The sequence below is a fragment of the Symphalangus syndactylus genome, chromosome 10 (genome assembly GCF_028878055.3).
Source record: "Symphalangus syndactylus isolate Jambi chromosome 10, NHGRI_mSymSyn1-v2.1_pri, whole genome shotgun sequence".
Classification (NCBI taxonomy): domain Eukaryota; kingdom Metazoa; phylum Chordata; class Mammalia; order Primates; family Hylobatidae; genus Symphalangus; species Symphalangus syndactylus.
The window spans coordinates 99245702-99263385 of NC_072432.2; the positions used below are offsets into that span (position 1 = coordinate 99245702).

Here is a 17684-nt window from a genome sequence, read left to right on the forward strand (position 1 = left end):
GGATAAAGTTATGTCTATATTCATTGTCAGTGTCAGATGCACCAAAGTATGGCCATATTTAGCTAAAGAAACAATTTCTTCTTCCTAGAGACAATAGCTTTATTTGGATTTTAGTGAATATATCAAACACTATCAATGTGAAGTTGCTTTGACATCAAATGAAAAGTCCTGTCGTAGTGCTACTCAATATGTTTTGGATTATCATCTTCAGATACAAAAGCATATCACGAGTTAGTAGCCCAATGAATTCATTTTTAAACCTTGGGACTTGGAGTACATTTGAATTCAAATTCAGTAATGCCCTTAGATCAACTTGAACTGACAAATGCTTTAGAAGAAAGAGGAATAAAGCAATTTGATGAAAATCACACTGTGCAGTGCCTTGTCACTCCAGATATTTCACTTTTACATTAAATTTTTTTCAATTAATTTAAAGGTAACTGCTATATGCCAGATATTCAGGCTATTCATCATTACTATTCATTTATTTATATGCAGCACTGTCATTTCCAAGGACATAATTCTTAAGGAAACATAATTACTCTAAACCTATCTACTTGCTTATATAAAACTTTGTGAAATCTTTTTCCTAGAAAGAAAGTTAAACATTGGATGAGAGAATGTTCACCTGGGACCTCTACATACCAGGCACACTTGGGCCTGTATTCCTTGTCCCCTCATGCCTACCAGGCTCCTTTGTCCTGAGCCCCAGGAGCCTCAGGTTTGTAGAGCATTGTTCCAAGCATAACGCAATCTCAACAAAAATTTGCTGATGGAAGGTGGCTTCCAGAGAAAAAGAACAATGCATGCTATGAAAGATGTGGGAAATGCTACTACACTGGCATATGAATTAAGTAAAGACAAACGCCCATTAAAACATCCTGCAGCCACTCCCCTCATCCACTTCGTTTGACAAGAACATAGAATCACAGACTCAAAAGTATAAAAAAGCTTACAACAGGAAGAGACTTTGGAGCTAATGCTGTCTATTATTTTGTAGGTAATAAAACTAAGACCCAGAGATTCACTTCACTTGACAACCCTGGGGCAAAGAAGTACCCAGAGCCCACTGATCATGACTTACATGGGGTCTGTACCCCTTGAGTGAAGAGTGGGGTACAGAACAAATCCGCAGATGGAGCACTGTGGAGGTCACTGACAAACTCCCCAGTCTACTGCCATATTTACAATGTCTAGCAATTCCCATCTATGAAATCACCTCCTTTGTTTCATTCAAAGCTCACTTTAAACTTTGACTCCTCTAAAAATGTTCATTAGAAAAACATAAGGTTAATGTAATTTTTAAGTTAAAATTAACACAAGTCAAACACATTACTAATAATCTGTATTTTTACACTTTCAGGTAAACAAAAGTTAACATCCTCTGCATCTGGAATCCTACAGCAAACTCCCATGGAGTAAATTTAACAAATTTAAAATGTTTAGAAGGTAGTCACATGAAGTGTACAGCACATTGTGGTTGGTCAATGCTTTTGCAGTCAGTCCAACATTTGCCTCTAAGTGTTGGGCAACCACAAACTCCGTTTTTCTTGGAAGACAGTTCAGTGGTTCTCCAACTCAATTTCGTCTGCTGCTGGCTGCTATTTGACTATGTGGTCAAAACTTTCGCTTTCATTCACCTCATACAGAAATCAGGCTGATAATCTTAACATTTCCTCTAACAGGAAAAGTAACTGACATGTGATGATGTATCAGTAATGAAGCATGAAGATTACCCTACTTAACATTCTTAAATGGTTTCCCAGAGCCTACAGGATAAAGTCCAGACTCCTTTAACTGGCTATCATGGATCTTCAGAATCTGAATCTCATTTATCTTTCTAGTACCATTTCTCAGTCCTCCCCCTTCTTACTCTCTGGCCCAGGCATGCTAAACTATTCTTAGCTCTCTGGAAAAGCCAAATGCTCTAGATATACTCTCTTGACATTTACCTGGTTAGTTCCTACTCACACTACAAAGGTCCATTTAGTGGCCTGCATCCATTTGGAGCCTATCATAATTAAATCAAGCATGCCCTAAATGCAGGAACAGTCAACCCACTTACAGTGAGACACCTCTCACATCAACATTTGCCTTTCTTCACTAATCACTTGGTGAAATAGTTTATACTGATGACCTCTACTTTTTTTTTTATCATCCAATAACTTCTAACCCCTTTGTAAACTTGCCTTCCCTAGCATTACTCAACTTTTTTGAAGGCTGATAGTGTCTTCACAATCATTTATTTCATTGGCAATAGTTTTTGCAAATACTAAGCCTCCTTAAATTCTCTAAAGCTATCAAGATGCTAGTTACGCAGTCAGATTTTCCCTTTCTTTTCCTTCTGTGACATAAAGTTATTCTGGGTCTCTTACTCTGATTGTTCCTACACTGACTCCACTTCTTTTTCTTTCACTTGTTCTTCTTTCCTGATTCTCTTTCTCTGATTGTTCCTTCATTTGCTCCACTATCATTCACTGGCTCCACATCTTCCTCTGATTAAAGATATTCTTCTGGGTTCATTAGATTAAAAACATCAGCTATAGAATGCCTCCCACTCCCTCAATTTAACAAATGCATTTGTGTATCCAGTTGATTCTAGCTTCTCAGGGAAAAAAGGAGAAATTACAATCCAGTAAAAAAAGATGTTAATATCATTAAATATAACTTAGGTTCATATCTCAGGTCTGTCAGTCATGAGCAACGTGGCATGAGGTATACTACTTAAACAATTTAGGCCTCTGTTTTTCATCTATAAATTGGAGAAAATAATGCCTATCTTTTAGTATTACTTTATGAATTGCAGTACGCAAAGTACATATTCCAATGGCAGGTAGGTACATAGTGGGCATTTAATAAAATTTTTTCCTTATTACTGTTATTTCCACACTCACTTCCACCAAACTTGTATAGTCTGTTTCAACTTCTTTTAATGTGTCATACACATCAACAAAAGACAAATCATCTAGAGTACAGATATAAACAGGTTTCCTTTCTGGCCCAGTAAGTCCCAACTACTTGACTCAAGGCTCAATTTCTCCTGATTTAAAAATCTTCAGGTTCTAGCCCCAACCTTCCTCTTCAACCTTCTCCCTCACTGTTCTTCTAAATGAATACCATTCTCCAAACAAATTGGACCTTTTTTGGTTCTCAAACATGCCGTATACTCTTCACCTCAAAGTCCACCTCAGATTCTACCTCCTTTATGAAACTTATCTCCTCAGCTGGATATTTTATCTTCAGAGTATTTTATTGGTACTTCTCTCAGAAGGTACTCATATTCTGCCTGGTATTCAATTATTTGTGCATAAATAACCTTTCCTGCTTATAAACTGTAACCCCTTTGAAGGGAGAAACTAGGTTCCTATTCATGCTAGTACTTACCACTTAGCTAAGTGATAACACATGTATATTTAAAAATAATAAACAAGGCTGGGTGTGGTGGCTCAAGCCTGTAATCCCAGCACTTTGGGAGGTGGAGGCAGGCAGATCACCTAGGGTCAGGCGTTCAAGATCAGCCTGGCCAACATGGTGAAATCCCATCTCTTCTAAAACTACAAAAATCAGCCGGGTGTGGTGGCGTGCACCTGTAGTCCCAGCTACTGGGGAGACTGAGGCAGGGGAATCGCTTGAACCCGGGAGGTGGAGGTTACAGTGAGCCGAGATGGCGCCACTGCACTCCAGCCTGGGTGACAATGTGAGACTCCATCTCAAGATAAATAAATACAAATAAAATAAAATAATAAACAAAAAAACCAGACTTTCTCAAGGAATTATTTTCCTCAACTTCTTATGAAGAGGTAGGAATAGGGTGGGAAGGGAAGGGTGTATATAGGGTACTTACAGAGGCACTGCAACCTGAATTCCCACCTGGAATTCTCCCAGCTGCTGCAAAAAGGCAGGGCTGAAATAGCTATCATAGAAATTGACTAGATAAGACTTTAAGATCTGTTAATCAATTGCAGTCAACCTCTTGGGAAACCCTTTACCAATCTACTAAGCTTGTCTATATTTCTTTTCTTCCCAACAGTTATTTTTCCTACCTTCCAGTCTCCTCTAAACCAAGTAAACAAAAGATTTTAATTTAAACCCACAGTCGAACACATAGTGAAATACACCTGTATAGTTAATGTTATGTATTAGTTCCTATTTAAGAATTTTATTTCTTTTTTTTTTTTTTTTTTTTTGAGACGGAGTCTTGCTCTTTCGCCCAGGCTGGAGTGCAGTGGCGCAATCTCGGCTCACTGCAAGCTCCGCGTCCCGGGTTCACGCCATTCTCCTGCCTCAGCCTCTCCGAGTAGCTGGGACTACAGGCGCCCGCCACCACGCCCGGCTAATTTTTTGTATTTTTTAGTAGAGACGGGGTTTCACCGTGGTCTCGATCTCCTGACCTTGTGATCCGCCCGCCTCGGCCTCCCAAAGTGCTGGGATTACAAGCGTGAGCCACCGCGCCCGGCCAAGAATTTTATTTCTTTAAAATTTATTTCAACCAAAATCCAACACCAAATTCTATGGGTAATATCTTAAGGCAGCACCTAGTATAGTGCTTTGTATATAGGACACATTCAGTATGTAATGGTTAAAAGAGTTAATTTACAGTCTACAATTGCAGGACTTAATTTTGGCTAATTGCAGTAGAAAACATGAGAAAAGATATTGTCCAAGTAAGAATGACACTTGGGGGTTCAGCCCCACAACACCAGCTAGGTAGACCCTTAGATGCCCAGTGGTATACAAAGATTTAAGTATTCCCAGCTGAACCCCTTGACAATAGAGATACATCATTTTATTTTGTATTACTTAGTACTGTGCCAAATCCAAAAATACTCTCTCCAGTGCAAGAGTATCCAGGAATAAGAAATATTGAAAGTTCCACTATTCAAGCAAATTATGTATAGTTCATATAATTTTTTTCAACTCAGGATCCTGTCACTCCATAAAGCAAGGTATGCAATTATTAGAATTATTAGTCTCAATTTACATAAAATCACACTGCTGGCACTAACCTCCAGTTCCAGACTCTTTTTTCCACTATTGAATGCCACAGAAACACACACACAAAAAAAAGAAAAAAATGGAAGGATCTTTAGAAACCATGTAGCTGGATTTTTTTTAAGATGATGAAAACTGAGGCCCATGAAGAGAGTCACATTAGCTCAAGGCTCCTACTAAAGCCAAATAATTTCGTGCAAAATCATCTCCCTCTGATTATCATTATCTACACACACAAATATATAATTTTTCTTTTTGCCTTTCTGAAAATCTGGAGGTCTGAAAAGACTTTAAGATTTCTCTCAAGTTAAAGATACACGTTTGTACGTGTAACCTGAGGGCAAGTTTTATATGGTCCATATGTTTTCTTTAAAAAAAAAAAAAAAGGAAATACAGGAGATGTGCAGTGTGTGATAGGCAAATGTTCTCGAACTTTATTGTGTAGTGTAACCCCTATGGCACAGGCCCTTAGAATTTAGCCACATTAATGAAGAGATATTTTCATGTAGTAGAAAGAGCACAAACTTTGAGGTTTTTTGTTTTGAGAAAGAATCTTGCTCTGTTGCCCAGGCTGGAGTGCAGTGGCGCGATCTCAGCTCACGGCAACCTCCACCTCCTGGGTTCTAAGCAATTCTCCTGTCTCAGACTCTGGAACAGCTTGGATTACAGGCGCCCGCCACCACGCCCGGGTAATTTTGTATTTTTAGTAGAGACGGGGTTTCACCATGTTGGCCAGGCTGGTCTCGAACTCCTGACCTCAGGTGATCCACCCGTTTCGGCCTCCCAAAGTGCCGGGATTATAGGCGTGAGCCACTGCGCCCAGCCCAACTTTGAGGTTTTATCTACCACTTACTATGCAGTTTTGGCTAGAACACTTAACTTCCTTGAGCCCAGTTTCCTCATCATTAAATGGAGGTAATTCAGGTTTGATGTGAAGATTTGAGAGGAAGGTATGTCTGGCACACTGCTGAAGATCGATAAATATTTGTTGAATGAATAACACAGCCAGCTGACGCTCAACAAAAGACACATACACAAACACACACACACACACACACACACACGGTTGGGTAGTTGCCGTCTCCCGGGGAGCTCCAGAAGTGGAAGCTCTCAGCCCTCCCTCTGACTTCAGAAGCCTGAAGCTAACTAAGCCCGCAGCCCGGTGCTTCTCTTCGCAGCCTTAATCAGTGCCCGGGCCAGGGCCTGCAGAGAACCCTCTGGGCCTCGCACCAGGCCCCAAGAACACACTGGAGACTCGTTTCGCCTTCTCCCTCGCCGTTCCCCCCTCCAAGGCCAGACTCCGAGAAAGCCCGAAGCGGTTCTCGGCCTCCGAAACACAACTACAGCACTGGGGAGCTTGCCCTGCAGTTAGCGTCCAGCGGGGATTAGGCACTTCGTTTTCCTCATCTTTTCAATCTCTATCTTCTGGTCAGGGTCCAAGCTCAGCGGCACCAGGTCACGGCCCTCAGTGGTCTAGGCCACACCCTTCCTTCCCGGCGGCCTCAGGTCCACTACCAGCAGTCTGGAAGGCCACGTTGCCTAGGAAACTGGGGCGGGACTTGGAAAAGGACGGTCCTGCGCGCCGTTTGCGCAGGCGCTCCGGCCCTGGCCTCTGACTATCGCGAGAATCGGCTCCCGGAAGTTCCACGTCAGTCAGTCTGACGGTCAGTGGATCGGTGGGTTTCTCTCAGGGCCTGAGTAGCCGGTAACAAACGAGGGTTGCCGGGATAGGACCGACACAGCCATGGTAGGTCCAGACCCCATAGAAGGGAGCGGGGTCCCATAGGTTACTGCCGATTCCTGGAGCTTCTGGACTGAGGGCCGCTGTAAGCAGTGGTCTGGGCTCCCGCTGCGGCCGCCGCCTCAGGCCTTGCGGGGTCTTGGTCCAGTTTGATTCCAGGAAGGGAGAAGGCAGTGGGGCCCAGGGGACCGGGGTGATTTGGGGAGGCAATGCCTGCTAGTGAGGGGTTCTGTCTCCCCGGGCGCTTGTGGCGCTTGCCAGAGCTCCTGCAGTCTGCAGCGGGATCGGTGGTGTAGGGAAACATAGAGGCCGAATATGTTGAACTCCGTAGGAGGCTTTGGTAAAACTGAAGTTTGCCTTTAAAACGGTGGTAATCTACACTCCTGTTGGGCTTATTCCGGGGACAGTGTGTGCTGGCTACAAACTATAAACAAGCAAAGAAGCCAAAAACAAATGTATATGGAGTCAAAAATGGAATTTCAAATGCTTTGATATCTCAGCTGTTAGGTTTCTAAGGGGAGAAGAAGGGTTGGGAGGAAGGGGGTGCTGTTTATAACACTGGCTGGTGTGCTTTTATGCATTTGCAAATCCAGTGGCTGGTAAGAATAGTAATTGTTAGAGCACTTTGTTATTATCACCATAACCCTAAAAAATGCCCTAGACTAGTTTGCAGAAGAGTGTTATAATAATAAGGAAAGAAAACAATAGTGTAAGAATATCTTACGTCTCTATTGAAAATGAAAAAAGAAAAATTAGCCGGGCGTGGTGGCGGGCGCCTGTAGTCCTAGCCACTCGGGAGGCTGAGGCAGGAGAATCTCTTGAACCCGGGAGGCGGAGGCTGCAGTGAGCCGAGATCGCACCACTGCACTCCAGCCTGGGACAGAGCGAGACTCCGTCTCAAAAAAAAAAAAAAAAAAACTTGTTACGAAGCACAGAATCAAACATTTTGGAGCTTGAAGACACTAGGGATTAAGTCCCTCATCTTCAGTTAAAAAAATTTTTTTTAATTATGTTTCTGCAAGGTTAATTGTGGCAAAGTTGGAACTAGAAACAGAGGAAAAAGGAATACTCCCAGAGAAAATGCACAGAGAAACAAACATTTTTGCATAAAATTTAGTGTATTCATTCACAGACACCGCCCCCCATCCATGGACCTTCATTTTTTTTTTAATTTGTTTAATTAAAAATATGGAACGCTTCACGAATTTGCGTGTCATACTTGCGCAGGGGCCACGCTAATCTCTCTGTACGTGCTGCTGAAGCTAGCACCATCCGTGGACTTTCTTGGACACCCAGATTACAGTCCCTGAACAAGACCTCAAGCCTCTTAATTAGAGCACTTCATATTACTACCAGCTCTAGTTTGGGTCTGCTGTGGTTGCAGTAATGGACGTTTTTGGAAAAGGCTCTTGGATCTGCCTAATTTCATTTTCTTTTGCCATCTTTACATTTACCAGTGTATTTATATAATGAAATATTGCCTTCATTCTTTATATATTTTAAATCCTTTGTGGAAAATACAAAAGGTGAATTTATTCATTTGTACATTTACCATAGAATATTTAGTGTGTGCCATGCACTTTGCTAAACATGGCTGCCTAATTCTCACAGCAGCTGGGAGATAGAGTTTATGTTTGTGAAGTGGTTACTATAGGTCCGGCACTGCTCTAACTGGTTAACTCTGAATTTAATTCTTACAGCACTAAGAGGTAGATAACAATAATATTCCTGTTTTACATAGGTCAAACTTGAAAGAGGTTAAGTAAATTTGCCCGCTACTGCACATCTGAAATGAGTGGTGGAACTGAAATTTAAATCCATCATGGCTTTCTAGTCTTATGGTATCTGTCCTTAAACCCCCATACTCAAATATGTAAGGTGATCTGGAGATAAAGACATATATAAGCAATGACCCTGGCTTTAAGGAGGATCTACTCTAGAAAGCAAGAAAAGATGTGTACACAAGTGTACCATGGACAGTTAAAATGAAATCCTATAGGATTCCCTAGGAAAGAATGCTTCAGGCTAGGGTAACCAGAAAGGTCTTACTGGTGGCAGTGGCATTTAAGCTGAGTCCTAAATGCATCCAGCTTTTGGAAGATGGAGGGATATATTTAAAGTTGAGGATACAGTGTGAGCATCCTAGAGAAATATTATCACAAGAACCCTTGCCCCTTCCTTCCTTCCTTCCTTCCTTCCTCCCTTCCTCCCTCCCTCCCTCCCTCCCTCCCTCCCTCCCTTCCTTCCTGACAGAATCTCACTCTGTCGCCCAGGCTGGAGTGCAGTGGTGCAATCATGGCTCACTGCAACCTCCACCTCCCAGGTTCAAGTGATTCTCCAGCCTCAGCCCCCTGAGTAGCTGGCACTGCAGGTGCATGCTACCACGTCCAGCTAATTTTTTTTTTTTCTTTGTATTTTTAGTAGAGATGGGGTTTCACCATGTTGGCCAGGCTGGTCTCAAACTCCTGACTTCAGGTGATCCACCTGCCTCGGCCTCCCAAAGTGCTGAGATTACAGGCATGACTCACTACGCCTGGCTGCCTGTTCTTTTTTAAACTGAGATTTGTGCTTCGGGAGTGTGTAGAGGTTTACTGGGGTTGCTCAGAGTTCCTTGGCCCAACTTATGGAGCATCACTTTTACTCAATAATCAATAATTTAAAATATTTTAAAGTAAAATGTTCACAATTTGTAAGTGTCCAATTTCCTCATTACCGGAGGAAAATTGTGAGATATGCTGGCTTATATGAAAACTCTCACCATGGTTCCTGCCTGGTACATAATAGACTCTTCATACCTGTTGACTCCATAGAGATTTAAAAAGAAGTTAAAATTTGTAATAGTAATTTATGGGGCAGAATTCAGAAATGAAGTAAAAAGCCTTGATTTTGGGAACTAGCAAGGAATGTGAAGATGATGATTTGAAAGTAGAAGATTGGAGCTGGGAGACCGAGGTGGGTGGATCACAAGGTCAGGAGAGGAGTTCGAGACCAGCCTGGCCAATATGGTGAAACCCTGTCTCTAAAAATACAAAAATTAGCTGGATGTGGTGGCAGGCACCTGTAGTCCCAGCTACTCGGGAGGCTGAGGCAGAATCGCTTGAACCTGGGAGGTGGAGGTTGCAGTGAGCCGAGATCACACCACTGCCCTCCAGCCTGAGCGACAGAGCAAGACTCTGTCTCAAAAAAAAAAAAAAAAGAAAGTAGAAAATTGGAGAGAGGAAGGGACTGATGACAGTGAAAACATTTTTGAGGAAATTGAAGAGAAGAGCCAGAGAACTCTGATCTTTTAATGTAAGAGGTAAAGGTTGTTGCTGAAAGTGAAGGAGGCGTGGATAGAACAAGACTTGAAGTAGTCAATGACCCAAATTTGATAAAAATCCCCAAAAAAGATGAGTAAAAGCATTGTGAGGTGTTTTGTCTCAGGAATTTAACTCTGCTAGATCTTCTTTTTATATTCAAAAGTAACCTTAAATTTCTGTCCCATTCGTGATCATCATAGAAGATCACAGCAATTATTGATTTGACAGTAACTCAACTTGCCAAATGAGCTTTTAGGTTGTGTTTAAGACCTGTTGAAGGGGAAATATATTTTAAATCAGTCTTTTCTCAGCATGCCTCCTAGAGAGAATTAAGCCCACTGCCCTAAGATACCATTGTATGTAATGAATTAACTTTGCTCCTAGAATGGCATTTTTTGGAGAATGGAGAAAATAGTTATTCAAATAATTATCTATTCTGTAATCCAAAGGAAGAATTTGGCTTGAAAATGCTATTATAAACTATTCATATTTTCTGACTTGAGAGAATGTTTTTATTTTTGTTTTAAATTGTTCCAATTATCATTAAGTTTCTGTAATTTAAATCCATTAAAATATTTCAGACGTTCCCATTTGACACCAAAGGCCATCATGCACAGGGATATAACCCTTATTGATCACATATTACATTACCTAGCATTTACTAGTATTTTTGCCAAGATAATCTACCACTTTTCTCCAAAGAACTCAATATTATGCCTTATGGTTACTAGGACCTCATAACACTTCTTCAGAATATTTCCTGATATGACACTGTTGACCTGGGCACAAAATTGTGATTTGCGAATATTTAAAATTTATTGGCCGGGCGCAGGAGCTCACGCCTGTAATCCTAGCACTTTGGGAGGCCGAGGCGGGCGGATCACAAGGTCAGGAGATCGAAACCATCCTGGCTAACACAGTGAAACCCCTTCTCTACTGAAAATACAAAAAATTAGCTGGGCATGGTAGCATGCGCCTGTAGTCCCAGCTACTCGGGAGGCTGAGGCAGGAGAATCGCTTGAACCCAGGACGCAGAGGTTTCAGTGAGCAGAGATCGGTGCCACTGCACTCCAGCCTGGGCGACAGAGCGAGACTTCATCTCAAAAAAAAAAAAAAAGTAAATTTATTTACTAGATAATTCTATGAATTAGAGGTTCTCAAAATGTGGTCTGCGATTCCTTAAGAGTCCCTAATACTCTTTTAGGAGGTCCACAAATTAAAATTATTTTCTTAACAGTGAGACGCTATTGGCACCTTTCACAACGTTGATATTTGCACTGATGGTGTAAAAGTAGCAGAAAAAACTGCTAGTGAAGTGACACCAAATTGTACTGTTAGTATATTCTTCATTGTGACACAGTTTTTTAAAAAGTCAGTTTCACTTAAGAATGTCATTGATGAAACAGTAAAAATTTTATTACCTCTCCACACTTGAGTATGCATCTTTTAAATTCTGTGTGGTGAAATGGGGAGTATGCATAAAGCAGTTCTACTGCATACTGAAGTATGGTAGTTGTCGCAAGGGGAAACACTTGTACCATTTTTAAGTTGTGAGCTTTACTTGAAACAATGACTGAGAAACTCTGCTTATTCAGACTTGAATATTTGGTAGACATTTTTTAAAAACCTGAAAGAGATTGGCTGGTCCCTGACAGTATTTGTTGCCAATGATAAAATTAAAGCTTTCAAGTGAAAGTTCGAATTTTGAAAAACTCACTGAACTTGATGGATTTCCAATGCTTAAAGGCTTATCAGTTGAAGTAGGTGGTGAAATTAGTGAATGTGTAATTTTTTTGATAAAGTATAATGATGTTATTAGCATCTAGAAGATGTGCATAATTCAGTGAACCAGCATTTTCCAAATGACCGATGCTTAATGTTAGAAAAACATGCATGAGAGAAAGATGCATTCAAAGTATGGACTGAACCAATGGATTTTAATGTAACAAAGTATAAACAGCTTATTGATATGGTTTCAGATTTTACCTTGCAAGTAACCTTTAAGAAACTACCACTTCTTGAATTTCGAAGAATTTCAAGTAATGAAAAAACTATTAAGATACTCCTCACTTTCCAGCTAGGTATCTGTGAGACCAGGCATTATTTTGTAGACATTAACGAAAACAACATATCACAACATATTGAAGGCAGAAGCAGATAATGAGAAACCATCTGTCTTCTGTTAACTCAGATTATAAAGAGTTTTGCCAAAATGTAAAATATTGCCACTCTTTTCACCAAATTTTTTTGAAAACATAGTTATTTTTCATAAAAACGTGTTATTTTAGTTAACATGTACTGGATTTATTTTTGTTATTTGAAAATGAATTAATATATAAATATTTTAAAGTTGTCTCAGGTTTAATTTTTAACATGGTAAAATGCCAATAGCTAAAACTCACATAAACAAAAGCTCTTTGGGGTCCTCAAAATGTTTAAGGACTATAAAGGAATCCTTAGAGCAAAAAGCTTGAAGACCACTGCTGTACATCTTAAAATGTTAAATATTCTGATTTTTTTGATGTGTAAATGAAGAAATAAGTGCTTAGACTTGAAACTGTTTCAAAAGCTTAGCAAAATAGTAACTGAATTGTTTTGTAGGCCTATTCATGCACTGTATTTAGTTAAAATCTCAAACGTATTTTATTTGGCTTAGCAATTTAATTTTTTTAATGTTTCTTTTTAGCCTCTGCGACTTGATATCAAAAGAAAGCTAACTGCTAGATCTGATCGAGTTAAGAGTGTGGATCTGCATCCTACAGAGCCGTGGATGTTGGCAAGTCTTTACAATGGCAGTGTGTGTGTTTGGAATCATGAAACACAGGTAGGAATTTTTCAGGACTTTAATAGAAATAAAATACTGTGTTAGACAGCGTTTATAATGAAAGAGAAGAAATACTATAACAGAATCCAGAAGCTATATGCAAACTGCTTTCTCAAGTTGGTACAAAGTATTTTAAATATGAAGGAACTAACATTTATGAGGGGATAGTTTTGTTGGAGAAACTGTCCTGGGTATGTTATATACAATATTTAAATATAACAACTCTGACTTAGGTAGTATTAGCTCTTTTTTGAAATTGAGAAAACTGATGGTATTATAGAATCACTTGCTAAAGTATTTGTTAATTTTCCATTCAGTGAATATTCTATCTTAAGAATGATATTTTTAAATTTATTTTTCTCCCAAATGCCCAATCTAATGATATACAGATAAATCTTTCACTCAGCCATATAGATTATATCAGGGAAATATTTATAGTCAGCTTTTGATTATACACACATCTTACAGATTGTCTGCCTAAATGCTTGACTCATTCTCTTTCACCTGAGTAAATAACATATCCTTCAAATTAGTTTATCTCATATTTTCCAGTCCTCCTAGACTGTATTTAAGAGTACAAAGCATATAGTTAGCACTATACCATACAGTTGTGTCTACTTATATAGTAATTATCCTTAACGTCCAAAGTTAAGTTCTTGAAATCCAGGTAAAATTCGCATTTGAGGAATTTAAAATGGCAAAATAGGATCAAGGAACCAAAGCCAGAGTAAACCTAAAAACACCTTTATACTTTTATACTCACTGTAATGAAACAGAAATGACTGTACACTAAACTCATACCCTGTATTAGTCTGTTCTCACACTGCTGTAAAGAACTACCTGAGACTGGGTAATTTATGAAGGAAAGAGGTTTAATTGACTCACAGTTCCACAGGCTTAACAGGAAGCATGACTGGGAGGTCTCAGGAAACTTAAAATCTTGGCAGCAGGTGAAGGGGAAGCAAGCACCTTCTTCACATGATGGCAGGAGAGAGAGAGCGAAGTGGGAAGTGCCACACACTTTTAAACCATCAGATCTCATGAGAAGTCACTATCACGAGAATGGCAAGGGGGAAATTCACCCCCATGATCCAATCACCTCCCACCAGGGCCTTCCTCCAATTCGACATGAGATTTGGGTGGGGATACAAATCCAAACCATATCATAGTCCATCAGTGACATTTTATACAAATTAACATTTTGTTTTCTGCTGTATCTCAGTACCTATAACATTACCTGGCATATGGTAAATGCTCAATAATTATTTCTTCAACGAATGAATAATATGCATTTCACTTATCACTAGTTCAGTATTTGTGTTCTCTACAATTTCAGATCTTTATCTTGTGAATTCTTTTTGCTTTGATGCAAATAACTGGTTTTTTTTTTCCTTTCCGTTTAGTTCTTGAGATGTTTAAAATATTTCTGATTTTATGTTTAACAGATATGTTGGTGTCCTCTCTCTCTGATTATTCCTCGGGATTCCTCTCTTATCAACTACATTTACCTATCTCTCAGCTCTATCACTTGATCATCGTATGTTCTAAAGCCCAGGCGTACTTCTCTTATCTTTCTCTAGGCTTTATTGTAATATATCTCTGCTTTATCGGCATTTCCACTTTGCCTCCTTTTTCTCTTCTATACCTTTTTCTGCCCTATGACAGGACCATCTGCTTCCCCTTTCATAATTCATCTCAGTGGTAATTTCATGTTTAATTTCCTTCTTTCCTCTAAGAATGGAGGTTCTTTGAGGACAAGGATTACCCTCATCTTATTTCCCACTGTTGGTCCAGTGCATGAGGCACTACCTGATACACTGTCAGGCTCCTAGTAGATAGTAAGTCTTCGTTGAATGATTGATCTGTCTTTGGTTCTCCCTGTTTTTTCCCTGTGTTTATATCACCAACAGTATTTACCACTCCTTTATTGAGAGCAAATTCTTAAGGTTTCTGGGGCCGGGCGCGGTGGCTCACGCTTGTAATCCTAGCACTTTGGGAGGCCAAGGCGGGCGGATCACGAGGTCAGGAGATCGAGACCACGGTGAAACTCCGTCTCTACTAAAAATACAAAAAAAAATTAGCCGGGCGTGGTGGCGGGCGCCTGTAGTCCCAGCTACTCGGAGAGGCTGAGGCAGGAGAATGGCATGAACCTGGGAGGCAGAGCTTGCAGTGAGCCGAGATTGCGCCACTGCACCCCGGCCTGGGTGACAGACCGAGACTCCGTCTCAAAAAGAAACAAAAAAAAAACAACAAAAAGGTTTTTGGAAGTAAAACGGTTTTTAGATGTACTTGAATTTCAAATAAGGAGATACTATATATTCTTTCAGGTGGTACATGGAGTGGTTTAAAAAACATAGTATTTTAGGATTTGAAGCCAACTTGCTGATTAAATTATATAGGCAAGCCTTTTAACCATGCTGAGCCTCTTTATTTATCTAAAGTGGAGATGATATTATTGCCTTGCCTACATCACAGGATTGTCAAAAAGATAAAATAAAATTAGATAAAATTGTGTATGAAACCTATAAAGTACCATATAAGTATTAGTCATTAGTTATGCTTTCCTAATCTACGTTGAGTATTTGTATGTATTGCGTGTGTAGCTTTTCTTACTCTTTATTTGCATCAGTCATAGCCCTTAACATGGCGTTGAACCTTGGCTATTTGTTCTGCAGCTGCTTTATTTTTACTGCTCAGCAGATCCCTGGATTTGTTGGCTCCTCGTGAGCTTTTGTGGATTTTTCTGCCATGTTATAGATTGCATGTTCTGTCTACTCTCAGTGTCTGTATCATAGTCAGCTGGTAGTGATTCTACAGGTTGGAGTTGAAGTGCCTACTCATTCAGCCTTTGTCTAAAGAATCTTTGAACTCTGGCTTGAAAAGTCAGAGTAGGACAGTTCTTATGAACCGGTCCCTATTACTTTTTTAGTGCACATGGTTAATCAATCAGTAAGATTATATTGTGTTTCTTAGTTATTTCATTTTTGCTCTCTGATACAAAAAAGGATTGGAAAATGATAGTTTGACTTTCAGACTTTTAAGAACAGGCATCAAAGAAGGAGAACAAAGAGGTACCATTATCTCTGCTCTTTCTAGGAGGGTCTCTACCTTTATCCTATGTGTATAATTCCATTCTGAGCAGCTCGGAGGAACATATAAGTCACTGTGTTTTCATATTTTATTAAAAAGAAATAATAACATTTGTATGGAATCATATTGCTAAAGCATGCAAAAGAATCGTACCTTATTCATGAGTCACTTTTATGGGTTTCAATTTCAAAAAGACTGACTAGGTGCAGTGGCTCACGCCTGTAATCCCAGCACTTGGGAGGCTGAGACGGGTGGATCACTTGAGGCCAGGAGTTCGAGGCCACCCTGGCCAACATGGTGAAACCCCGTCTGTATGAAAAATACAAAAATTTGCTTGGCATGGTGGCGCACACCTGTAATCCCAGCTACTTGGGTAACTGAAGCATGAGAATCACTTGAACCTGGGAGATGGAGGTTGCAGTGAGCCAAGATTGTGCCACTGTACTGCACTTCAGCCTGTGTGACAGAGTGAGACTGTCTCAAAAAAAAAAAGAAAGAAAAAGAAAAAGAAACTAAGAGCTAATTCATTCAACAAATACTTATTACACACTAATTGTGTGCCAGCCACTGTTCTAGCCTCTGCCTATACAGTGTGAAAAATATTCCTGCCTTTGGAGAGCTTAGCAGGAAAGATTGGCACTAAACATAATTATGAGGTGCTACATTATGAAAGGGAAGTACAAGTTTCCATGGGTGGATTTTCAAGGCAGAGAGAACAAGAGCAGAGGTGAGGCTGGGAGTAGCCAAAGGTGAAGCTGGAAAAGGGAGGGAAGTGCTGGAGCACAGAGGATCTGGAATACCATCTTGTGGATATTTGTTTTATCTTTTAAAAAGTGTTGTAGTTTTGAATCTATTAAAAGATAGTTGGTCTTTATTAAAAATTTGAATGTTGAGCTTTTATATTTTAGCCTGAGAATATATTAAAATGAGAAGTGATCTTAAAAATTGGATGTTTGAAATATAACAGAGTAGATTTTATGGTTATTTTCTTATAGCTCAATTTGTGTATTCTTGTTACATTTTAAAGACACTGGTGAAGACATTTGAAGTATGTGATCTTCCTGTTCGAGCTGCAAAGTTTGTTGCAAGGAAGAATTGGGTTGTGACAGGAGCGGTAAGTAATTAATATGAATCTCTATTCCCATTTTCTGAATTGGTCAATGATTATGTAAATTTGTTGCAGGATTTTGATTCCCGATTTGTTTTGTTAATTGCAGCAATGTTTTGAAGCATAGACTTTATTCCTTGAGCCTGTGATATAGTTTTTTTGTATAATTTACTTGATAACAGGGATGATGGTTTTAAAATTTCTGTTTCTAGGATGACATGCAGATTAGAGTGTTCAATTACAATACTCTGGAGAGAGTTCATATGTTTGAAGCACACTCAGACTACATTCGCTGTATTGCTGTTCACCCAACCCAGCCTTTCATTCTAACTAGCAGTGGTAAGAGATGACCTTTTTTGGTTATGTGCGTCTCTTTGGGTAATTCATTTTCATTCACTGAGACATGCTATGCTTTAACTGCTGTTACAAATAGAATTCTAATTCCAAGCAGCCTTTAAACTATTTAGATCCATTACTGTGCTGTTGATGCTGCTTGTGTTTGTACTTTAATGAAATATCAACTGTACTTAGGATTTGTGTAATGATTGCTCCAATTCCTGTCAGAGAAGACCTACAAGTCTAGATGTTTGAACATCTGCTGAACAGAAAGGTCATTTACATGTTGACGAG

General features: G+C 39.7%; 1 protein-coding gene and 1 pseudogene across 1 annotated transcript in view; one reads left to right on the forward strand and one right to left on the reverse strand.

Moving 5' to 3' along the window:
• The first annotated feature begins 6533 nt into the window (after positions 1 to 6533).
• Positions 6534 to 17684, forward strand: part of COPB2 (COPI coat complex subunit beta 2) — a 32251-nt gene continuing 21100 nt past the window's right edge. Inside the window, exons 1-4 of the mRNA XM_055295254.2 lie at positions 6534 to 6739; positions 12719 to 12856; positions 16974 to 17060; positions 17267 to 17393. Coding sequence (XP_055151229.1) covers positions 6737 to 6739; positions 12719 to 12856; positions 16974 to 17060; positions 17267 to 17393 — 355 coding nt within the window. The 5' untranslated portion in view covers positions 6534 to 6736. The remainder of the gene's footprint in view (positions 6740 to 12718; positions 12857 to 16973; positions 17061 to 17266; positions 17394 to 17684) is intronic.
• Positions 7916 to 7985, reverse strand: LOC129492396 (uncharacterized; annotated as a pseudogene).